Source organism: Zonotrichia leucophrys, chromosome 25 (genome assembly GCF_028769735.1).
Source record: "Zonotrichia leucophrys gambelii isolate GWCS_2022_RI chromosome 25, RI_Zleu_2.0, whole genome shotgun sequence".
In the NCBI taxonomy this organism is placed as follows: domain Eukaryota; kingdom Metazoa; phylum Chordata; class Aves; order Passeriformes; family Passerellidae; genus Zonotrichia; species Zonotrichia leucophrys.
In genome coordinates this window covers 2,817,097-2,841,624 of record NC_088194.1, presented here as the reverse complement: position 1 = coordinate 2,841,624, position 24,528 = coordinate 2,817,097, and the positions used below count along the sequence as shown (strand labels likewise).

The following is a 24,528-nucleotide window of genomic DNA, read 5'->3' as shown; positions in this document are numbered from 1 at the left end:
CCTCAAACCCCCCCGGTAAATAAAAATGATCCCGGAGCCAGCGAGGAAAATACCGCAGCAGCTTTTATTTACAGGCCCCTGGGGCTGGGGCTGCTATTGCACAGTGCGAGGGGAGGGGGCGGCCCCGAACCCCCCCCAATGGCCACCGAACCCCCCAATGGCCCCAAATCCCCCGGGGGGCACAAACCCAGAGCCCCCCCCCAGCTGCCCTGGCACCCCCGAACCCCCTCGGGACAGAAATAAGGATGGGGAACCCCCCCAGAGCCGCCCCTGCCCGTCCCACCCGCGCTCTCACTCTGGGGGAGGCTGAATAAATAAATAAAAATATATTAATACTGACATAGAAAACCCGTCGTGAGCCTGGGGGGGCGGGGGTCCTTTTTCCCCACTCTGGAGCATTTGAGGGGGTCCTGGCAGTCCCTTGAACTTCCTGGAGCATTTGAGGGGGGTCCTGGGGGTCCTTTCCCCACCCTGGAGCAGTTGAGGGTGGCCTGGGGGGTCCCTTCTGCCTCTTGGAGCATTTTAGGGGGGTCCTGGGGGTCCTTTGTCCCTCCTGGAGTATTTCACGGGGGTCCTGGGGGTCCCTTCCCCATGCTGGAGTACTTGAGGGGGGCTTGGGGGTCTTTTTCCCCCACCCTAGAGCATTGAAATGGGGGTCCTGAGGGTCCTTCTCCCACCCTGGAGTATTTGAGGGAAGTCTTGGGGTCCCTTGTCCTTCCTGGAGCATTTTAGGGGGGTCCTGGGGGTTCCTTGTCCCTCCTGGAGTATTTGAGGGGGGTCCTGAGGGTCCCATCCCCACTCTGGAGTATTTGAGGGGGGTCCTGGGGGTCCCATCCCCACCTCAAGCCTCCCCCAACCCTCAAGGGGGTCCCTGCCCCACTTTGGGGGTGCCCTGGGGGGGTCGTTCCTATCTCATCCTGGGGGGTTCCCGGCGTTCCCTGTCCTGGTGCCCGGTCCGGGGGGGTTCCCGGTCCCGGGGGTCCCTCAGCACTCGGGGGGCGCCCCGAAGCACCGGCGGCACTCGCTCGCTCGCGCACTCGGGGGCTGCGCCCGCCGCCGCCGCAGCTCGTCCCGGCCCGGGGCCCCGCCCAGCTTGGCCAGCGCCGAACGGTACCGGCGGTCAAAGGCGGCTGGGGGGGGGACGGGGAGGGGTCAGAATGGACCCCCGAGACCCCCGGTGTGCCCCCTGAACATGCCCTGAGCCCCCCAGACCCATCGTGTCCCCCCCAAACACACCCTGAGCCCCCCATGGCCCTCTGAGCCCCCCCAGACCCACCGTGTCCCCCTCCTGAGCCCCTAATGTCACCCAGGTGCCCCTGAGACCCCCAATGTCCCCCCCAAAACACACCCCTTGAGACCCCCAGTGTCCCCTCTGAGCCCCCCCAGACCCACCGTGTCCCCCCTAAACACACCCTGAGCCCCCCATGGCCCTCTGTGCCAACCCCTTTGTCACCCCTAAGCCCCCAATACCCCCCAGGTGACCCCTGAGACCCCCAAGTGTTCCCCCCCAAAACACCCCCTGAGCCCCCCATGTCCCTCTGAGCCCCCCAGACCCACTGTGTGCCCCCTGAGCCCCCAACACCCCCAAGGTGCCCCTGAGACCCCCAGTGCCACCCCACGGTTCCCCCCGGACCCCTGAGCCCCCCCATGCTCCCCAAGTCCTTCTGAGCCCCCCCAGGGTCCCCCTGAGCCCCCCATATCCCCCCCATATCCCCCCGTGCCCCCCGGTACCGATGTCCGTGTGCTCCCGGCCCAGCGCCGCCAGCGTCAGGAAGAGCAGCTCCCGGTAAATGCCCCTGCAGGGGGGACAGGGGGGAAGTTGGGGGGATTTGGGGGGATTTTGGGGGATTTTGGGGTATTTGGGGTGTGTCCGTACCTGTGCAGGGTCTGGGGGGCCCCGGGGGCCGCCAGGGTCTCCAGGATGGGGGAATTTGGGGGAATTTGGGGGATTTTGGGGTATTTGGGGTGTGTCCGTACCTGTGCAGGGTCTGGGGGGCCCCGGGGGCCGCCAGGGTCTCCAGGATGGGGGAATTTGGGGGGATTTTTGAGGATTTGGAGGATTTTTGGGTATCTGGGGTGTGTCCTACCTGTGCAGGGTCTGAGGGGCTCCAGAGGCCGCCAGGGTCTCCAGGATGGGGGAATTTGGGGGATTTTGGGGTATTTGGGGTGTGTCCATACCTGTGCAGGGTCTGGGGGGCCCCGGGGTCCGCCAGGGTCTCCAGGAAGAGCCCGATGGCTTTGTGCACCTCGTTGAGCCCCACGTGGCCCAGCAGGGCCTCCAGGAAGGGCAGCGAGAACGGGCGGGCCGGGGGGCCCCAGGGCTGCAGCCGGGGGGGGATGCTACCTGGGGACCCCAAAATGTCACCCCAGTGACCCCAAATGCCCTGGGATGTCACCTGGGGACCCCAAAGGGTGAGCCCAGAGTGACCCCAAGGTGTCCCCGAGCCCCCTCTTTGCTCTTGGCCGTTCCTCAACTCCTTCCATGCCCTGTGTACCCCATCCCCACACCCCCAATCCCACACCCCCAATCCCACATCCCCACTCCCATATCCCCAAATCCCCCAATCCCCCATCCCAATGCCTGATCCCCCACCCCAATCCCACCCCCCAAATCCCCAATTCCCCACCCCAATCCCATATCCCCATTCCCATTTCTCCATCCCCAATCCCACACCCCAATCCCATATCCCCAACCCCATACCCCCATTCTCATATCCCCATATCTCCAATCCCATATCTCCACACCCAAATCCCCCAAATCCCCAATCCCACACCCCAATCCCATATCCCCAGTCCCAATCCCCCAAATCCCCCAATCCCCAAATCCCCAACCCCAGACCCCAAATCCCCAATCCCAGACCCCAAATCCCCAAATCCCCCAATCTCCCATCCCAATTCCCATTCCCACACCCCAATTCCCCAATCCCATACCCCATTCCCCCACCCCCACCCCATATCCCATTTCCCAATCCCATATCCCCAATCCCCCAATCCCATATCCCCTTTCCGAATCCCATATCCAAATCCCCCAATCCTAAATCTCAACCCCCAAACCCATATCCCCATATCCCAATCCCACACCCCAAATCCCCCAATCCCACACCCCAAATCCCCAATCCCCCAATCCCCAAATCCCCCAAATCCCCAGTCCCAGCCCCTTTCTCACTGTGCAGCCTCCAGATCACGTAGAGCGGGGGGCAGCTCTCGGGGTCGGGGCTCAGCACATCCCACAGGAGCCTCACCCGGACCCGCGACGGCTCGGGGGGCTGCGGGGCGGGGAGGGGGCTCAGGACCACCAGGGACCCCCCCAGAGACCCCCAGAGACCCCCAGAATCCCCCAAACCCACCCGGGGGTCTCAGGGGCTGTGCTGGGAACAGGGTTGGGGGGCTCAGCACCACCAAAACCCCCCAGAACCCAGAATTAGTGGGACCCCCAAATTGTGATGGTGAGGGACTCCCTGCCCAGCACTAGGAATGAAGAGGGACCCCCAAATTGTGGTGCTGAGGGTCCCCAGCCCCCAAAAACCCACCTGGGGGTCTCTGGGGGGGTGTGCTGGGAGCCCAGCATGGCTGTGGGACAGGGGTGGGGGGCTCAACACCACCAAAAATCTCCCCAGACCCCAGAATTGGGGGGACCCTCAAATTGTGATGGTGAGGGACTCCCTGCCCAGCCCTGGGAATGAGAGGGCACCCCCAAACTGTGGTGGTGAAGGACCCCCAAAGCCCCAAACCCACTTGGGGATCTCAGAGGCTGTGCTGGGATCCCAACAAGGCTGAAGGATAGAGTTGGGGGGCTCAGGACAGGGGTGGGGGGCTCAGGACAGGTTGGGGGGCTCAGAACAGGGTTGGGGGGCTCAGAACAGGGTTGGGGGGCTCAGGACAGGGTTGGGGGGCTCAGCACCACCACAAAACTCCCCCAGACCCCTTCCCAGCCCCCCCAGAGGCCCCCAAACCCACCTGAGGGTCTGGGGGCTGTGCTGGAAGCCCAGCAGGGCTGTGGGATAGGGTAGGGGGTGTTCAGGACAGGGTTAGGGGGCTCAGAACAGATTGGGGGGCTCAGGACAGGTTGGGGGGCTCAGAACAGGGTTGGGGGGCTCAGAACAGGGTTGGGGGGGCTCAGAACAGATTGGGGGGCTCAGAACAGGGTTGGGGGGCTCAGGACAGGGTTGGGGGGCTCAGCACAACCACGAAACTCCCCCAGAGCCCCCCAAACTCACCTGTGGGTCGGGGGGTGCGTGCTGCGAGCCCAGCAGCAGCAGGGGCAGCTGGCTGGGCAGCGCCAGGCGCTGGAAGAACCACAGAAGGTTCCAGAAGATGATGGGGTGCTTGTCCACCAGCTCGGGGCGCGCCAGCAGCTCCGCGCCCTCGTTCTCCACCAGGCTCTCGAGCTCCTTGCGCAGCACCAGCGGGCACAGGTAGGCGAAGGCCACGCGCTCCCGGCGCCAGGGGGGCTGCACGGGGGGGACACCGAGTTAGGGGAGGGGGACACGATGGGGACCCCCAAACTGGGGGGGATGGACACCCCCTGCCCTGCCCTGGAGTGCTCTGGGACCTGGGAATTGGGGGGGACACGACTGGGACCCCTGAATTAGGGGAGGGGAACAAGCCCTTCCCAGCCCTGGTACACACCAAGAACTGGGAATGGGGGGGGGCATGTTTGGGACCCCCAAATTGGGGGGGATGGACACCCCCTGCCCTGCCTTGCAATGCTCTGGGACCTGGGAATTGGGGGGGACACGATGGGGACACCCGGATTTGGGGGGATTGACACCCCCTGACCAGCCCTGGTACACACCAAGAACTGGGAATGGGCTGCAAAGGGGGGGACACACGATGGGGACCCCGACTTAGAGGGGATGGACACCCCCTGCCCAGCCCTGGAGTGCACCAGGACCTGGGAATGGGCTGCAGGGGGAGGGGGACATGATTGGGACCCCCAAATTGGGGAGGATGGACACCCCCTGCCCTGCCGGGCAATGCTCTGGGACCTGGGAATTGGGGGAGACACGACTGGGACCCCTGAATTAGGGGAGGGGAACAAGCCCTGCCCAGCCCTGGAACACACAGGGAACTGGGAATGGGGGGGGGCATGTTTGGGATCCCCAAATTAGGGGGGAGGGACACCCCCTGCCCTGGGATGGACCAAGACCTGGGAATGAAGGGGACCCCCAAATTAGAGTTGGGACACATCCCCTGCCCTGGAATGGGGGGGACAACATGATTGAGACCCCCAAATTAGGGGGGAGGGACATGATTGAGACCCCCAAATTAGAGCAGGGGGACACCCCCTGCCCTGCCCTGGAACACACCAGGACCTGGGAATTGGGCGAGAAACATTTGGGACCCCCTGCCCAGCCCAGAACCACCAAAGCACCAACAGGGACCCCAAATCCCAGGTGGGACTGTCCCAACCTCCATTTCAGAGATGAAGGAAGGACCCCCCCCCCCAATCCCACCCCCCATTACCGGGGTCTCGGCGCAGCCGTTGCACAGCCCGGGGGTCCCGGGGGTCTCGGGGGTCCCGTCCAGCTCCAGGCAGCGCCGGCGGTCGCTCAGCACCGGCCCCTGAGGGGAGGGGGGCACCGGGGGGGGGCTGCGGGACAGATGGGGGGGTCACAGGAATGGGGGGGGCACTGAGGGACCCCCAAAGGGTGGAGGGATGGATGGATGGATGGATGGATGATGGATGGATGGATGATGGATGATGGATGGATGGATGATGGATGGATGATGGATGGATGATGGATGATGGATGGATGGATGGATGGATGGATGGATGGATGGATGGAGGGATGGATGGATGGATGGATGGATGGATGGATGGATGGATGGATGATGGATGGATGATGGATGATGGATGGATGGATGATGGAATGGATGGATGAGATGGATGGATGGATGAATGGATGATGGATGATGGATGGATGGACGGATGGACGGATGGATGGATGATGGATGGATGGATGATGGATGGATGATGGATGGATGAATGGATGATGGATGGATGATGGATGATGGATGATGGATGGATGGATGATGGATGATGGATGGATGGATGATGGATGGATGGATGATGGATGATGGATGGATGATGGATGGATGGGGTGTCCCTGGGTGTCCCTGGGTGTCACCTGGGCGCCCGGCGGAGGTCGCGGATCTCGATGCTCAGGAAGGGCACGAAGGAGCGGCAGCAGAAGGGGCACGAGGTGTTGAGGTTGGAGTCGTCCGAGGTCCAGCCGGCCATGAGCTCCTCATCGAACACGAGCGCGGCGCAGCCCGGGCAGCGCGAGCAGCTCGACAGCAGCACCTGGGGCAGCTCAGGCTGAGCCCGAGCACAGATCTGCCCCCCAAAATCCCAGATCTGCCCCCCAAAATCCCAGATCTGCCCCCAAAATCCCAGATCTGCCCCCAAAATCCCAGATCTGCACCCCAAACCCAGATCTGCCCCCAAAATCCCAGATCTGCACCCCAAACCCAGATCTGCCCCCAAAATCCCAGATCTGCCCCCAAAATCCCAGATCTGCCCCCCAAAATCCCAGATCTGCCCCCAGAATCCCCGATCTGCACCCCAAACCCAGATCTGCCCCCAAAATCACAGATCTGCACCCTAAAATCCCAGATCTGCCCCCAAAAGCACAGATCTTCCCCCCAAAATCCCAGATCTGCCCCCCAAACCCAGATCTGCACCCCAAACCCAGATCTGCCCCCAAAATCCCAGATCTGCACCCCAAACCCAGATCTGCACCCCAAACCCAGATCTGCCCCCCAAACCCCCTGTGTCCCCCAGGCCCAGCTCTGCCCCACAAACCCTGTGCCCCAAATCTCAGCTTTGCTCCTCAAATCTCAGCTCTGCCCCCAAACCCAAGCTGTGCCCCCCAAATCTCATCTCTGCCCCCCAAATCTCAGCTCTGCCGCCCAAATCTCAGCTCCCCCAAACCCCAACTCTGCCCCCCAACCCCAGCTCCGCCCCCCCCCCCAATTTCCCACCTCCAGGCCGGGGGGCTCCGTGCCCGCCCCCCCATCCGTGCAGGGCTCCCCGGGGGCTTTGGGGGCGCCCCCGCTGCCCCCCGAGGCATCGGACAGGTCCAGCTCGCTGCCCAGCGACACCGAGCTCTGCCATGGGGGGACAGGGGACACACGGGGGTCAGCGGGGCGGCCGGACAGACCGACGGACGGGTGGACAGATGGACAGACGGACGGACGGACAGACGGACAGACACGGTACCTCGGAGGCCGTGGACTCGGGCCGCTCCCGGGGCCGCAGCAGGGTCCCGCCGGGGCTGCGCCGTGATTGGGGGGGTGGGGGGGGGTCCCCGTCCCGCTGCTCCGACCCCCGACGACCCCCGGGATGCCGGGGGGGCTCCGCGGGCCGCGGGGGGCGCTTCCCGGGGGACAGCAGCTGCTGCAGCTTGGCCGCCAGGCCCCGGCGCGGGGTCACCCCCCCGGGACCACCGGGACCCCCCCCGGGACCCCCCCCGGGCCCCTCGTCGCCGCCGCTGTCGTCGGTGGCGATGTCCGAGAGGCTCCCGTCGGCCGAACCGGGGGGGCGGCGGGCGGGGGGCGGGGTGGGGGTCACCGGGAGCAGGGGGGGCTCCCCCGGCCCCTCCCGGGCCGCGCCCCCCTCGCTGCGGGCGGGGAAACTGAGGCTGCCGCTCTTGACGAGCCGCGGGGCCGGCACCGGGTCCCGGAGGCTCCGGCCGGCCCAGGTGGTCTGGCGGTGCAGGGGGGGGCGCGGGGCGGCGGCGGCGCGGTCACCTGGGGGGGGGGGACGGGACAGAGGGGTCAGGGACAGCGGCCCCCAGCCCTGGGGGGGACAGGACAGGACAGAGGGGTCAGGGACTGGACCCCCATCCATGGGGGGGGCTCAGTGACCTGGGGGGGGACAGGACAGAGGGGTCAGGGACTGAACCCCCATCCATGGGGGGGCACAGTGACCTGGGGGGGGGGGACGGGACAGAGGGGTCAGGGACTGAACCCCCATCCATGGGGGGGCACAGTGACCTGGGGGGGGCAGGACAGAGGGGTCAGGGACTGGACCCCCAGCCCTGGGGGGGCACAGTGACCTGGGGGGGGCAGGACAGGACAGAGGGGTCAGGGACAGTGGCCCCCAGGCCTGGGAGGGCACAGTGACCTGGAGGGGACAAGGGGGTGTCAATGGGGCCAATAACACCCCCCCAACACAGGGGGGTGGCAGGAGGGGACAGGGGACAATCACCGGGGTCTCCCCCATGCCCTGGAGATGCTCAGAGGGGCTCGATCAGGGGGTGTGAGTGGGTGGGCTGGGGGGGCTCAGTCACATGAGGGGGACAAGGGGGTGTCAATGAGACCCCCCCTGACCCCCATAACTGCCCCCCCACCCCAGGGAGGTGGCAGGAGGGGACAGAGGGGACAGAGGAGAACCACAGGAGTCTCTCCCAGGCTCTGGAGATACTCAGAGCGGCTCTATCACCTGCAGGGGTACCAGGGGGTCTGAGTTGGGTGCCACCCCCTCCCGGTGCCCCCTGTGCCCCCCGTGTCCTCACCAGAGGGGTCTCAGTCACCTGTGGGGTACCAAGGTGTCTGAGTTGGGTGCCAACCCCTCCCCGTGCCCCCCATGCCCTCACCAGGGGGGTCCCATTCACTTGGGGGTACCAGGGGGTCTGAATTGGGTGCCCACCATACCCTCACCAGGGGGGTCTCAGCCACTTGGGGGGTACCAAGGGGTGTGAATGTGGTGCCCACCCCCCCCCGTGCCCTCACCGGGGGGGTCTCAGTCACTTGGGGGGTACCAGGGGCTGTGAGTTGGGTGCCCACCCCCCCGTGCCCTCACCGGGGGGGTCCCATTCACTTGGGGGGTACCAGGGGGTGTGAATGTGGTGCCCACCCCTCCCCGTGCCCTCACCGGGGGGGTCTCATTCACTTGGGGGGTACCAGGGGGTGTGAGTTGGGTGCCCACCCTCCCCGTGCCCTCACCGGGCGGGTCCCATTCACTTGGGGGGTACCAGGGGCTGTGAGTTGGGTGCCCACCCCCCCCGTGCCCTCACCGGGGGGGTCTCCGGCCGCTCGCTGCCGCTGCCGCTGCCTCAGGGGCTGCCGGAACTGCGCCGCCCCCAGCACCACGTTCCTGAGCTTGGCCCAGCGCAGCCGCCCCCCCTGCGTCCCCGCCGGCCATTTGCTCTCCAGCACCGCCTGCCGGGGGGTACAGGGGGGGTCAGGGGACCCTCAGGACCCCCACCCACCCCAGGGTGTCCCCTCGGTGTCACCTTGTTGTAGTAGCCGTAGGTGACGGTGTTGGGCACGATGCCGGCGCGCTTCATCTCCAGCAGGACGCGCACGGACAGCACGGGCTCGCCGTACTGCCCGCACAGCTGCATCAGGATGCGGTAGCACACCTGGGGGGCACCTCAGCATCAGCCTGGGGGGCACCTGGGCACCGTGCCAGCCTCAGAGTGCCACAGGGGGGGAAAGAGCCTCCCCTCCTGTCCCTGTCCCTGACCCCGCCATGCAGGAGCTGTGCCACAAGGACCTCCTGTAGCACACCTGGGGGGCACCCCAGCATCAGCCTGGGGGGCACCTGGGCACCGTGCCAGCCTCAGAGTGCCACAGGGGGGGAAAGAGCCCCCCCTCCTGTCCCTGTCCCCTGTGAGCAGGGTCTGACACTGCTGGCTGTCCCCTCCTGGCCGGAGCTGTGCAGAGCCACAGGGACCCCCTGTAGCACACCTGGGGGGCACCCCAGCATCAGCCTGGGGGGCACCTGGGCACCCCTCCAGCCTCAGGATGCCACAGGCAGCCAGAGAACATGGTTCTGTGCCCAGCAGCACAGAGGCCGAGCTGTGCCAATCCCCAGCTGGGCACCCAGACCAATGCCCAGGCTTTCCTCACACACTTCCAGGGGTGGCCACTCCAAACTTCCCTGAGCCTTTCCAAGACCTGAGCACCTTTTTCAGGATGCATTTTCCCAAATATCCGCCCTGAGGCTCCCCTGAGCCAGCCTGAGGCCATTCCCTCCCCTCCTCTGTCCCCTCCTGGCAGGAGCTGTGCAGAGCCACAAGGTCCCCCCAGAGCCTCCTTTTCTCCTTTCCCAGCTCCCTCAGGGATTCTCCTTTCCCTCCCCCTGCTGCTCCAGCCCCTCCACATCCCTCCTGGCCTGAGAACTGGACACAGCCCTGGACACTGGACACAGCACTGGACACTAGACAGAACACTGGACACTGGACCCAGCACTGACCACAGCACTGGACCCAGCCCTGGACACTGGACCTGGCCCTGCACACTGGATCCAGCACTGGACACTAAACAGAACACTGGACACTGGACCCAGCCCTGGACACTGGACCCAGCACTGGACCCAGGCCTGGACACTGGACCCAGCACTGGACCCAGGCCTGGACACTGACCACAGCACTGGACACTGGACCCAGCACTGCACACTGGATCCAGCACTGGACACTAGACAGAACACTGGACACTGGACCCAGCACTGACCACAGCATTGGACACTGACCACAGCACTGACCACACCACTGGACACTGACCACAGCATTGGACACTGGCCACAGATTCCCATTTCCCTCATCCTCCAGCCTCTCCACGTCCCTCCTGTCCTGAGAACTGGACACAGCACTGGACACTGGACCTGGCCCTGCACACTGGATCCAGCACTGGACACTAGACAGAACACTGGACACTGGACCCAGCCCTGGACACTGGACCCAGCACTGGACCCAGGCCTGGACACTGACCACAGCACTGGACACTGGACCCAGCACTGGACACTGGCCACCATTTCCCATTTTCCTCATCCTCCAGCCCCCTCCAAGTCCCTCCTGGCCTGAGAACTGGACCCAGCCCTGCACACTGGACCCAGCACTGCACACTGGATCCAGCACTGGCCACTGGCCACAGCACTGACCACAGCCCTGGACACTGGCCACAGCACTGGACACTGGACCCAGCACTGACCACAGCCCTGGACACTGGACCCAGCCCTGGACACTGGACCTGGCCCTGCACACTGGATCCAGCACTGGACACTAAACAGAACACTGGACACTGGACCCAGCCCTGGACACTGGCCACAGCCCTGGACCCAGCCCTGGACACTGGACCCAGCACTGACCACAGCCCTGGACACTGGCCACAGTTTCCCGTTCCCCTCAGCCCCCACAGTCCCACCCACCCCATCTCCGGTTCCCCAGAAGGTTCTGGAACAGACCCCGACCCACCTCGTCGGGCAGCACCACCTTGTGCTGCTCCATCTTGCGCAGCACGTCGTACGCCAGCTGCAGCGCCCGCAGCTTGGCGGGGGCAGCGCGCACCTGCGTGGGCAGGTACAGGAACCAGAGCCCGTAGCAGTGCCCCAGCAGGCACCGTGCCCACAGCTCGGGCACCGCCGACGACTTCTGTGCCACGCGCTGGGCCACCTTCATCTCCTGGGGACACCAGGGGACAGTCAGGGAACGGGGCTGAGCCGCTCAGTGCTGTGCCCGGGTGGGCACCTGGACAGGTGGCACAGCCCAGTGGGGTCAATCTGGGCACCTGGACAGGTGGCACAGCCCAATGGGGTCAATCTGGGCACCTGCACAGGTGGCACAGCCCAATGGGGTCAATGTGTGCCATCTGGGCACCTGCACAGGTGGCACAGCCCAGTGGGGTCAATGTGCCCGGGTGGGCACCCGGACAGGTGGCACAGCCCAGTGGGGTCAATCTGGGCACCCGGAGAGGTGGCACAGCCCAATGGGGTCAGTGTGCACGGGTGGGCACCTGCACAGGTGGCACAGCCCAATGGGGTCAATCTGGGCACCTGCACAGGTGGCACAGCCCAGTGGGGTCAATCTGGGCACCCGGAGAGGTGGCACAGCCCAATGGGATCAGTGTGCCATCTGGGCACCTGGACAGCTGGCACAGCCCAATGGGGTCAATGTGTGCCATCTGGGCACCCGGACAGGTGGCACAGCCCAGTGGGGTCAATCTGGGCACCTGGACAGGTGGCACAGCCCAATGGGGTCAGTGTGCCATCTGGGCACTTGGACAGGTGGCACACCTCAGGGTCACCTCTGTCAGGGTTGTGCCATCTGGGCAATTCTCCAGGTGGCACAAATCACAGGACACTTAGCAGGTGCTGTCCCACGTGCCCAGGTGTCCCAGCAGCTGTGCCCAGATGTTGTCCCACCCATCCAGGTGTCCCAGCCGTGCCCAGGTGCTGTTCCCTCGTGCCCAGGTGTCCCAGCCGTGCCCAGGTGCTGTTCCCTCATGCCCAGGTGTCCCAGCCGTGCCCAGGTGCTGTTCCCTCGTGCCCAGGTGTCCCAGGTGTGCCCCTCACCTGCTTGGTGCGCCGCGGGGCGGGGCTGCTCGGGGCGCTGCTCCTGGCCTGGCACAGCTGAGCCACCAGAGGGTCCCGGGGGGGCTCCAGCAGCTCCGGGCGCAGCGTGGGGAACCCGTCATACCTGGGGGGGGGGGCACAGGTGAGGGGAACCCGTCATACCTGGGGGGCACAGGTGAGGGGAACCCATCATACCTGGGGATGGGGGCACAGGTGAGGGGAACCTGTCATAGCTGGGGGGGGCACAGGTGAGGGGAACCCGTCATACCTGGGGGGGGCACAGGTGAGGGGAACCTGTCATACCTGGGGGGGGGCACAGGTGAGGGGAACCTGTCATACCTGGGGGGGGCACAGGTGAGGGGAACCCGTCATACCTGGGGGGAGGGGCACAGGTGAGGGGAACCCTTCATACCTGGGGGGGCACAGGTGAGGGGAACCCGTCATACCTGGGGGGGGCACAGGTGAGGGAACCCGTCATACCTGGGGGGGGCACAGGTGAGGGAACCCTTCATACCTGAGGGGGGGCACAGGTGAGGGAACCCGTCATACCTGGGGGGGGGGGGCACAGGTGAGGGGAACCCGTCATACCTGGGGGGGGGGGCACAGGTGAGGGGAACCCGTCATACCTGGGGGGGGGGCACAGGTGAGGGGAACCTGTCATACCTGGGGATGGGGGCACAGGTGAGGGGAACCCGTCATACCTGGGGGGCACAGGTGAGGGAACCCGTCATACCTGGGGGGGGCACAGGTGAGGGGAACCCGTCATACCTGGGGGGCTGTGGGGGCACAGGTGAGGGGAACCCTTCATACCTGGGGGGGGTACAGGTGAGGGAACCCTTCATACCTGGGGATGGGGGCACAGGTGAGGGGAACCCTTCATACCTGGGGGGGGGGCACAGGTGAGGGGAACCTGTCATACCCGGGGATGGGGGGCACAGGTGAGGGGGTTTGGGGACGGGGACAGGGGAGGGCCCCGGGGGTCTCACCTGTAGCGGGCGGGGGGCTCAGCCCCGTCGGGCCCCGCCGGCTGCTCCGGGGGGGTGATGAACACCGTGTGCTCCCCACCCCGGGGGTCGTCCAGCTCCATCAGGGGCGTGTCCTCGGGCTTCTCCAGGTCCACCTGCACCTGGGGAGGGGGCGGGGTCAGCAGGGGGATGGTGGGGACACAGGGACACACGGAGGGGACAAAGGGACACATGGAGGGGACACAGGGACACACCTTGTGGACACAGGTGTGAGGAATTCGAGACAGGGAGAGAGGGACACAAAAGGGACACAGGGACACACCTTGTGGGCACAGGTGAGGAACTCGAGGTGGGGAGTGAAGGACACACGAGGGACACGTGCAGGGGACACAGGGACACACCTTGGGGACACAGGGACACACGGAGGGGACACAGGGACACATGGAGGGGACACAGGGACACACCTTGGGGACACAGGGACACATGGAGGGGACACAGGGACACACCTTGGGGACACAGGGACACATGGAGGGGACACAGGGACACACCTTGTCGACGCAGGTGTCGAAGAACTCGAAGCAGGGAGTGAAGGACCACACAAAGGACACACAGGGACACACGAGGGACATGCAAAGGGGACACAGAGGGGAGCCAGGGACACACCTTGTCGACGCAGGTGACGAAGAACTCGAGGCAGGGACTGAGTGACACACAAGGGATGTGCAGAGGGGACACAGGGACACACGGAGGTGACACAGAGGGGACCCAGGCACACACCTTGTCGACGCAGGTGTCGAAGAACTCGAGGCAGGGCTCGCGGTCGCTGGCGAAGGAGCAGTCCTCGATGAACTGCGTGAAGAGCTGCGTGCGCAGCAGCTGCCCGTAGAAACGCTGGTAGGCCCGATCCCGGGAGCGCAGGAACCCTGGGACACAGAGGGGACATTGGGGACACTGGGGACATTGGGGTGGGATCAATGGGATCGCTGGTATGCCCAATCCTGGGAGCGCAGGAACCCTGGGACATAAAGGGGACACAAAGGGGACATTGGGGTGGGGTGGGATCAATGGGATGGAATGGGATGGGATGGGATGGGATGGGATCAGTGGGATGGGATGGGATGCACAGGATGAGATGGGGTGCACAAGATGGGATGGGATTCACACAACGGGATCAATGAGATGGGATAGGATTGGATGCACAGGATGGGATACACAGGATTGGATGGGACAAAGACAAGCTGGATCCAGCCAGACAGGACAGCACAGAACTCATGTTCTCACACCCCCTGTCCCCCCCAGCTCCCCATTTTCCCCCCTCACCCTGCAGGGCGAACAGGCTGCCGGCGTTGCGGCTGGCTGGGGTGGGCACAATGGGGCACAGGATGGGATGAGATGGGATGGGATCAGTGGGATGGGATGGGATGCACAGGATGGAGTGGGACAAAGACAAGCTGGATCCAGCCAGATAGAACAGCACAGAACTCATGTTCTCACACCCCCATGTCCCCCCCAGCTCCCCATTTTCCCCCCTCACCCTGCAGGGCGAACAGGCTGCCGGCGTCACGGCCGGCCGGGGCGGGCGCGGGCGCGATGGGCCGCAGGAAGGAGCGGTACCCGCGCAGGGCACAGGCCATGAAGCGCAGGAACGCCGCCCGCGCCTCCAGCTCCAGCTGCGCCCGCCGCGCCCCCGCAGCCTCCGCATCGCTCAGAACCAGCTCCGGGGGCTCCTCCTCGCCCGGCGCGCTCAGCACTGCGGGGACACGACGGGACAGGGTCAGCAATGGGGACACAGAGGGGACAGGGTCAGCAATGGGGACACAGAGGGGACAGGGTCAGCAATGGGGACAGGGATGGGACAGGGTCAGCAATGGGGACACAGAGGGGACAGGGTCAGCAATGGGGACACAACGGGACAGGGTCAGCAACGGGGACACAGAGGGGACAGGGTCAGCAATGGGAACACAGAGGGGACAGGGTCAGCAATGGGGACACGACGGGACAGGGTCAGCAATGGGGACACAGAGGGGACAGGGTCAGCAATGGGGACACAGAGGGGACAGGGTCAGCAATGGGGACACAGAGGGGACAGGGTCAGCAATGGGGACACAACAGGACAGGGTCAGCAACGGGGACACAGAGGGGACAGGGTCAGCAATGGGGACACGACGGGACAGGGTCAGCAATGGGGACACAGAGGGGACAGGGTCAGCAATGGGGACACAGAGGGGACAGGGTCAGCAATGGGGACACAGAGGGGACAGGGTCAGCAATGGGGACACTGGGGACATGGATGGGACAGGGTTGGTACTGGGGACATCGGGCTGGATGGGACAGGGTCAGCAATGGGGACACAGAGGGGACAGGGTCAGCAATGGGGACACAGAGGGGACAGGGTCAGCAATGGGGACATAAAAGGGAAAGGGTTGGTACTGGGGATGGGGATGGGACAGGGTCAATACTTGGGACAGGGATGGGACAGGGTCAGCAATGGGGACAGGGATGGGACAGGGTTGGGACTGGGGACATGGATGGGACAGTGTTGGCACCGCAGACATGGATGGGACAGAGTCAGTATCAGGGACATGGATGGGACAGTGTTGGCACCGGGGATACAGATGGGACAGAATCAGCACCAGGGATGCCCAACCAGACTGGACAGCGTCAGCACCGGGGACATGGATGGGACAGGGTTGGCACCAGGGACACCGGGCTGGACAAGTTCCACAGCCACAGAGCCCCAAGGGTGGGGTCAGTTGGGAAGCAACAGCCAGGGAATGAGGGAGTGAAGCCACAGCTCTGATCCTGCTTGGGAAATGCTCCCAGGCATTCTCCTGGGGGGAATCCAGGGGAGATCCAGGGGGGGATTCAGGGTGGTCTTTGACCCCAGTGGGTCCCTCCCAGTTTGGGCCATTCCATGATAACAGCAGAGCTGGGGGATGACCCCCAGACTGCCCAGGACCCCCAGGCCCCCCACTCACGCTCATCCAGCTGCTGGGACAGGCTGTGCAGCGAGGCCAGCAGCACCTTGCAGGGCTTGCGGGGCAGCGCGCGGGGCGACAGCAGCTTCCTCTCCTCGCTCCTGGGGACACAGGCACGAGGGCAGGACGGGACCCCCGGGACCCCCGAGACCCCCTACCCACCCCAGCCCTGGGGACACTCACTGGAAAATGGTGTTGGTGTCCAGGTCGACGAAGATGACGTCGCGGGGGGGCTCGTAGAGGTCGAAGTAGCTGGAGTGGATGCCTACAATGAAGGGCACGGGGGCACACAGCACGTCAGCCAGCGCCAGCGGGCACAGCGGGATGTAGGGGCACTGCCAGCGCAGGGGGAAGATCATCTGGGGACAGGACAGGGTGGTCAGCGCCGCGGGGCCCCCGGCAGGCGGGATGGGGGGCCCGGCGCCGCGGGGTGGGGGCTCCAGAAGCACCCATGGCAGCGGGATGCCCAGTCCTGTGGGATCGGGGTGCCCAGCAGCACAAAGTGGGGATCCCCAGCACCACGGCAGGGAGATCTCCACGGCAGGGCCTCAGCACTATGGGATCAGTGCTCCCAACACCTCAGGACAGCAATCCCAGCGCTGAGGGACAGCAATTCCCAGTGCCACAGGTGCCCAGTGCTGTGGGATCAGCGTACCCAACACCACAGTACAGGGATTCCCAGTGCCACAGGTCCCCAGTGCTGAGGGGTGGCAGTCCCCAGTGCCACAGGTCCCCAGCACTATGGGATCAGCGTTCCCAATACCACAGGACAGGGATCTCCAGTGCTGAGGGACAGCAATCCCCAGTGCCACAGGGTCCCCAGTGCTGAGGGATGCCAGTCCCCAGTGCCACAGATCCCCAGTGCTGAGGGACAGCAATCCCCAGCACAGCAGGTCCCCAGCACCGTGGGATCAGCGTTCCCAACACCACAGTACAGGGATTCCCAGTGCCACAGGTCCCCAGTGCTGAGGGATGCCAGTCCCCAGTGCCACAGGTCCCCAGCACTGTGGGATCAGCGTGACAATCCCCAGTGCCACAGGGTCCCCAGTGCTGAGGGACAGCAATCCCCAGTGCCACAGGTCCCCAGTGCTGAGGGATGCCAGTCCCCAGTGCCACAGGTCCCCAGCACTGTGGCACCAGGATCCCCAGCACAGCAGGTCCCCAGCACTATGGGATCAGCGTTCCCAACACCACAGGACAGGGATCTCCAGTGCTGAGGGACAGCAATCCCCAGTGCCACAGGTCCCCAGCACTGAGTGGTGACAATCCCCGGTGCCACAGATCCCTAGTGCTGAGGGATGCCAATCCCCAGTGCCACAGATCCCCAGCACTGTGGCACCAGGATCCCCAGCACAGCAGGTCCCCAGCACTGTGGGATCAGCGTTCCCAACACCACAGTACAGGGATTCCCAGTGCCACAGGTCCCCAGTGCTGAGGGACAGCAATCCCCAGTGCCACAGGTGCCCAGTGCTGAGGGATGCCAGTCCCCAGTGCCACAGGTCCCCAGCACTGTGGCACCAGGATCCCCAGCACAGCAGGTCCCCAGCCCCACGGTGGCACGTCCCCAGCGTCCCTCGGTGTCCCCTGCGGTCACTCACCGCCACCAGGGCTTCCCCCACGCTGGTCAGGACGTCGGGGCGCAGCGAGTGGATGAGCAGCTTCTGCTCGGTGAGGACGGCCACCAGCAGCGCCACGGCGTTGTCAGGGCCCAGGTTCTGCAGCAGCGTCAGGAAACTGGCCCCGCTGAGGGTGGGGACATCACCTGGTCACCCACGGCCCCCTCCCCACCTGTGCACCCCAAACCTGTCACCCACGGCCCCCTCCCCACCTGTGCACCCCAAACCTGTCACCCACGGCCCCCTCCCCACCTGTGCACCCCAAACCTGTCACCCACGGCCCCCTCCCCACCTGTGCACCCCAAACTGTCACCCACGGCCCCCTCCCCACCTGTGCCCCCCACAGCAGCCCCCAGCCCTACCTGAGGGGCAGCGGGGAGGACACGGGCCGGCACAGCAGCAGGCTGTCATAGGGGGACATCTGCAGGGACACACGGACAGGGTGGTGGGGGACACAGGGACACACTGGGATGGGATGGGGTGGGGTAGGATGGGATGGGATCAATGGGATGGGATCAATGAGATGGGATGGGATCAATGGGATGGGATGGGACGGGATGGGATGGGATCAATGGGATCAATAGGATGGGATCAATGGGATCGATGAGATAGGATGGGATCAATGGGATGGGATGGGATGGGATGGGATCAATGGGATGGGATGGGATGGGATGGGATGGGATGGGATGGGATGGGATGGGATGGGATGGGATCAGTGGGATGGGATGGGATCAGTGGGATGGGGTGGGGTGGGATGAGATTAATGGGATGGGATCAATGGGATCAATGAGACGGGATGGAATGGGATGGGATCAATGGGATCAATGGGATGGGATCAATGGGATCAATGGGATGGGATGGGATGGGATCAATGAGATGGGATGGGATGGGATGGGATGGGATGGGATGGGATCAATGGGATGGGATGGGATGGGATGGGATGGGATGGGATCAATGGGATGGGATGGGAACAATGGGATGGGATGGGATGGGATGGGATGGGATGGGATCAGTGGGATGGGATGGGATGCTCTGAGCTGGGATGGGGATGGGATGGGAACAATGGGACGGGATGGAATGGGACGGGATGGGATGGGGATGGGATGGGATGGGATGGGGATGGGACAGGATGGGATGGGGATGGGATGGGATGGGATGGGATGGGATGGGATGGGATGGGATGGGATGGGATGGGATGGGATGGGATGGGATGGGAACAATGGGACAGGATGGGATCGGGATGGGATGGGATGGGATGGGAACAATGGGACGGGACGGGATGGGATGGGGATGGGATGGGATGCTCTGAGCTGGGATGGGATGGGGATGGGACGCTCACCCCGCCCAGGTGACTCACCTGCACCAGGATGCGCGGGCGCTGCGGGGACGGGAAGGGCACGTTGTGCATGAAGTGCGAGATGTGCCTGCGGGCGGAGCGGCCCCGTCAGCGCGGGGGTGGCCGCGGGCCCCCGTCCCCCCCGGAGCCCCCCCCGGACCCCGCTCACGTCTCCAGGGGCAGCACGTGGGGGCCCGAGATGGAGTAGCGGTAGATGAACATGAGGAACTTGCGGAAGACGTCGAAGAAGGGCCAGTGGGACAGCACGCAGATGCTCTTGCGCGTGTGCAGCGAGCGCCCCGGCACCGGCCGCCGGTCCACCACGCTGAGCAGCCCCAGGCGCAGCGCCTGCGCCTCCGACAGCCGCTCCCGGGGAAACGCCTCGTGGAACTGGATGGCGGCGCCGTACACCTGCGGGCACCCGGGCTGTCAGGGCACTGGGATCCCGGGCCCACAGAGCTGGGCACCCCTGGCACCAGGATCCAGGTCCCACAAGGGATGGGAACCCCTGGCACTGGGATCCTGGCCATGAGAATGGAACCCATGCACCAGGATCTGGGGCACAGAGCTGGGCACCTGGCACCAGGATCCCTGTGCCACAAGGGATGGGAACCTGGCACGAGGATCCTGATGTCACAGTGCAGGAATCCCGGGTAAGGGATCCCTGTGCCACGAGGGATGGGAACCCCTTGGCACAGGGATCCTGGTCCCATAAGGGATGGGAACCCCTGGCATTGAGGATCCTGATCCCACAGTGCCAGGAATCCCGGGCACAGGGATCCCTGTGCCACGAGGGATGGGAACCCCTGGCACTGGGATCCCTGGCCCACAGAGCTGGGCACACCTGGCACTGAGGATCCTGGTCTTACAGCCCTGGGAACCCTGGCACTGGGATCCAGACCCACGAGGATGGACCCCTAACACTGAGGATCTGCCTATAGCCTGGAAGCCTGGCACCAGGATGCCAGTCCCACAAGGGATGGGAACCCCTGGCACAGGGATCCCTGTCCCACAGCCCTGGGAACCCCTGGCACCAGGATGCCAGTCCCACAAGGGATGGGAACCCCTGGTCCCAGGATCCTGGTCCCACAGCCCTGGCAACCCCTGGCACAGCAATCCCGGTCCCACAAGGCTGTAGGGCACCCAGGCACCCACCCCCTCCCATGGCACCGGGGACCCCCATGCCACCCCCCAGCCCCCTGTCCTGCCGTGCCTTGTCCCCCGAGGCGCCGGTGAGGACGAAGGTGGAGAAGACGGGCAGGGGGTACTTGGTGCCCACGGGCCAGCTCTCGATGGTGGCGCCCATGGGCAGGCAGAACACGGGCACCGACTCGGGCAGAGGGAAGGACTCGCTGTCCTGCTCGGGGTAGCGGCTCAGCAGCCCTGCACGGACACACGGACAGCCGGACACATGGACACTGGACAGCGCGATCAGCCCCCCGGGTCATCTCACCCACCCACCCCAGTGAGGAGGGGGCAGCCAGGGGAGTGCCCACAGCTCCCCAAAACCACCCCCAAAAGGAAACACAACTGCCCCCAATGCCATAAGCCCTGTCACTCAGTAGACCATTGTACCGTAAGGAACACCACACTTCCGTAAGACCCACGTCACCAGTAAGGAACCATTGTCACCCAGTAAGGTCCCACACTTCCCAGTAAGGGACCCCAGTGTCACCCCAGTAAGGGACCCCAGTGTCACCCCAGTAAGGGATACCACACTTCCATAAGGACCACTGTCACCAGTAAGGACCCCATTGTCACCCCATAAGGGAACCACACTCATTAGACCCAGTGTCACCAGTAGATACCACACTTCCCAGTTACAGACCCTTTGTCACCCCAGTAAGGGACCCCACTTCCCAGTTACAGACCCTTTGTCACCCCAGTAAGGGACCCCATTGTCCCCTCTCCCAGTAAGTGACCCCAGTCCCCAAAGCCTGGCAAGGCCCCCCAGGGGTGCTGGGGCAGCTGAAGACCCCACCTTGTGCTCCCCAAACCCCCCTGAGGAGACCCAGGGGCTCCCCCAAATCAGCCCCACGCTGGCTGGAGGTGGTTAATCAACAGAGAAAATATTTTTAAAAATAATAACAACAACAACCAACTCTGGCTGCCCCTGTGAGCCCCCAGAACCCCCGTGCCAGGTGCCCACCTGCCTCGTAGACCAGCGTGTTGTCCTTGGCCACGGCGATCTTGTAGCACAGGAACAGCGCGGGGCCCCACTGCAATGGAGGACCGGGATTTTGGGGCTCAGCACGGGCAGGGCGGCACCACGGGGACGAGAGGCGCCCCCCAAACACACCATGCTGGTGTTGAGGTTCTTGTCCACGCGGCAGAAGGTGTGCGGCGTGCTCTCGCCCTTGCTGGGCATCACCAGGCAGATGTCGGTGACGCCCAGCGTGTGGTGCCCGGGCGGCTCGGCCGCGCGCCGGAACGTCAGGAACGTGCGCTGGTGGCCCGGCGAGCCCGCGGCCAGGTTGGCAGAGCGGCTGTAGGGCGTCGTGTCCAGGAGCTGGCAGCCCGGCTTGGGCCGGTCCTTGCCCTCATAGTGCACCCTGAGCGGTGGGACAGTGTCACAAATGGGTTTTACCAAAAATCCGTTCCTTGGGATTGCTCCTCCTGAGAGGCCCCAGGAACAAAATGTAAATAATGGTTATCAGCTGCTGCGGGATGCAACAGATGTGATTGGGCTCATGTGATTGCTCCTAATTAATGGCCAATCACAGTCAGTGGATCTGTGATTGATCTCATGTATTTGTTTCTATTAATGCTAATCACAGTCTTATGTAGTTGTTTATTATGCCATCACTGTCCGGTCTCACAACCCTTTGTTACCCTTCTTTTCTATTCCTAGCTAGCCTTCTGAAGAAATCCTTTTTTCTAATTATTTTTAGTATAGCTTTAATATATATCATAAAATAATAAATCAAGCCTTCTGAAACGTAACATCAACATTCTCGTCTCTTTCCTCATCCCAAGGCCTCTGCGAACACCAGCAGAGGGAGAGGGGTGAGGGGAACTGCAGTGGCACCTCAGGTCCTTCCAGCTCCCAATCTTTCCCTCCAGGTTCTTCCCCAGCTTCCCAAACTCTTCTCTCTCTCATCTTTTCACTCCCAAACTCTTCTCTCCAGGTTCTTCCAATTCCCAAACTCTTCCCCCTCTGAGATCTTTCCCAGCTTCTCAAACTCTTCCCCCTCCAGGTTTTTCCCCAGATTCCCAAACTCTTCTCTCTCTTCATTCTTTTCCACCTTCCCAAACTCTTCCCCCTCTGGGTTCTTCCCCAGCTTCCCAAACTCTTCCCCTCTGGGATTCTTCCCCAGCTCCCCAAATTTCCCTCTCGATTATTTCCCACATCCAAACTCTTCCCCCTCTGGGTTCTTCCCCAGCTTCCCCAAATTTTCCCTCTCCAGATTATTTCCCCACATCCCAAACTCTTCCCCCTCCAGGTTTTTCCCCAGCTCCCCAAACTCTTCCCCCAGCCTGCTGTGACCCAGAGCAGGACTCGGTGCCCCCCACTCACCCCAGCTCGATCAGGGGGGGTTTGTCCCGGCCCCGTTTGTAGCACAGGAACATCTGGGGGTTGTTGAGCAGCCCCGCGTTGAGGTCCACGGGGTGTCCGGACGTGCTGGTCTCGATGCAGGTGAAGCCCTGCGGCACCTCCTCGCCCTGCGAGCGGATGATCACGGCCACGTCCGTGATGGGCTCCCCGGGCCGCGCCGGCCGCGGCTGCTGCTCCTCCTCCAGCGCCCGCGAGCCCTCGGCCAGCCCGGCCACCACGAAATAATCCACGAGCTGCGGGGGCTTCTCGTCCGACATGGCTCCAACAGCATCTGCGGGGACACGGCCGACGGTGCCACCACCCCAGCGGGGACGGGACGGGACGGGACGGGAAGGGAGGAGGTTCCGGTCACGCCGCGGGACACGGGGACCCTCCGGAGCCTGCAGCCACCCCCAAGAACGGGCAGGACCCGTCGGTAGTGCCCGGAGAGGGGACGGACCCCAACCCAGAGGCAGCCCCGGTTCGGGGGCTCGCCCCTGCTTTGGGGACCCGCTCCCTTCTGCGCCCCTGCTTTGGGGACCTGCTCCGTTCTGTGCCCCCTCGCTGTCCCCAGAGCCCCCAGGCCGAAAGACCCCCCGTCCCCAAAGTCCCCTCTGTCCCCGGAGCCCCCCCGGTGTCCCCAGCCCCCCGCGGCACCCCCGGTTTGCCCACGGGGAGCGGCGGAACCGGAGCACGGGGGCAGCAGGAAAGGGGAAGGAAGCGGCGCCAGGCCCGGGCCGCGCACGTCACCCCGGCCCCGCCACACCGGGGGGGCCGCACGGCCGCGACCCCACCGCGGACACCGCCCGGGACACCGGGGTGGCTCCGTGAGCCCGGTGCGGAGGTCGCGGTCGCTGCACCGAGGGGTGCCAGCAGTGACACCCCCTCAGCCGGGCGGGGACACCCCCGGGACAGCGACAGCGACAGCCCTGCCTGGGGTCACCTCCTGCCGGGGCCTGCGGGGGTTCCCCATCCCCGTGTCCCCCCCGGAGGATCCTCTGTCCCCGTGTCCCTCCCGGTGTGGCCTCCGGAGCGTTCCCCATCCCCGTGGCCGCCCCGGTGCCCCCCCGGCCAGCCCCGCATCCCCGTGTCCCCCTCCCGGTGACTCCCCCACATGCGGCCCACAGAGCCCAGCCCCGGCCCCGCAGCCCCCGCGGGACCCCCGGCCCGGCCCCTCCCGGTTCCCCCACCCCCCCCTCCGGTACCTGCGGGCCGGGCCGGGCCGGGCCGGGCCGGGGCCGCGTCTTTGGGCTCCGCTGGGCCGCGACCGCGCGCCCGCCCGGCGCCCGCCCGCCACAGCGGCCCCTGGCGGCGGGGAGGACTCGGGGACCCGCCGGGGGACACCGCCCCCCGCCCCAAAAACTCAGAACCCCCCGAAATCCTCAGAACTGCCCCAAAATCCTCAGAACCCACTCCCCAAAATCCTCAGAACCTTCCCTCAAAATCCTCAGAACCCCTCCCCAAAATCTTCAGAACCTTCCCCCAAAATCCTCACAGCCCCCTCCCCAAAATCCTCACAATCCCTCCCAAAATCCTCAGAACCCCCCAAAATCCTCAGAACCCCCTCCCCAAAATCCTCAGAAAATCCTCAGAACCCCTCCCCAAAATCCTCAGAACCTTCCCTCAAAATCCTCAGAACCCCTCCCCAAAATCCTCAGAACCTTCCCCCAAAATCCTCAGAACCCCTCCCCAAAATCCTCAGAACCTTCCCTCAAAATCCTCAAACCCCCCACCAAAATCCTCAGAACCCCCCTCCCCAAGGTCTTCAGAACCCTCCCCCAAAATCCTCAGAGCCCC

General features: G+C 64.6%; 1 protein-coding gene across 1 annotated transcript; it reads right to left on the bottom strand.

Annotated features, from left to right (window-relative positions):
- Positions 1 to 416: 416 nt before the first annotated feature.
- On the bottom strand, positions 417 to 24,014 carry LOC135457751 (DENN domain-containing protein 4B-like). The gene is made up of 27 exons (XM_064732480.1): positions 23,937 to 24,014; positions 22,714 to 23,023; positions 21,496 to 21,748; positions 21,346 to 21,415; positions 20,410 to 20,579; positions 19,366 to 19,607; positions 19,218 to 19,284; positions 18,223 to 18,281; positions 17,843 to 17,987; positions 16,428 to 16,603; positions 16,245 to 16,345; positions 14,801 to 15,016; positions 14,044 to 14,189; positions 13,288 to 13,427; positions 12,302 to 12,425; positions 11,205 to 11,411; positions 9,243 to 9,371; positions 9,024 to 9,168; positions 7,226 to 7,755; positions 6,988 to 7,113; positions 6,132 to 6,307; positions 5,467 to 5,593; positions 4,218 to 4,451; positions 3,167 to 3,266; positions 2,179 to 2,344; positions 1,732 to 1,796; positions 417 to 1,130 (listed from the first exon to the last, which is right to left on the bottom strand). The coding sequence occupies exons 2-27, from the start codon at positions 23,007 to 23,009 to the stop codon at positions 985 to 987; spliced, it is 4,356 nt and encodes a 1,451-aa protein (XP_064588550.1). The 5' UTR covers positions 23,010 to 23,023; positions 23,937 to 24,014; the 3' UTR covers positions 417 to 984.
- Between the last annotated feature and the right edge of the window lie 514 nt (positions 24,015 to 24,528).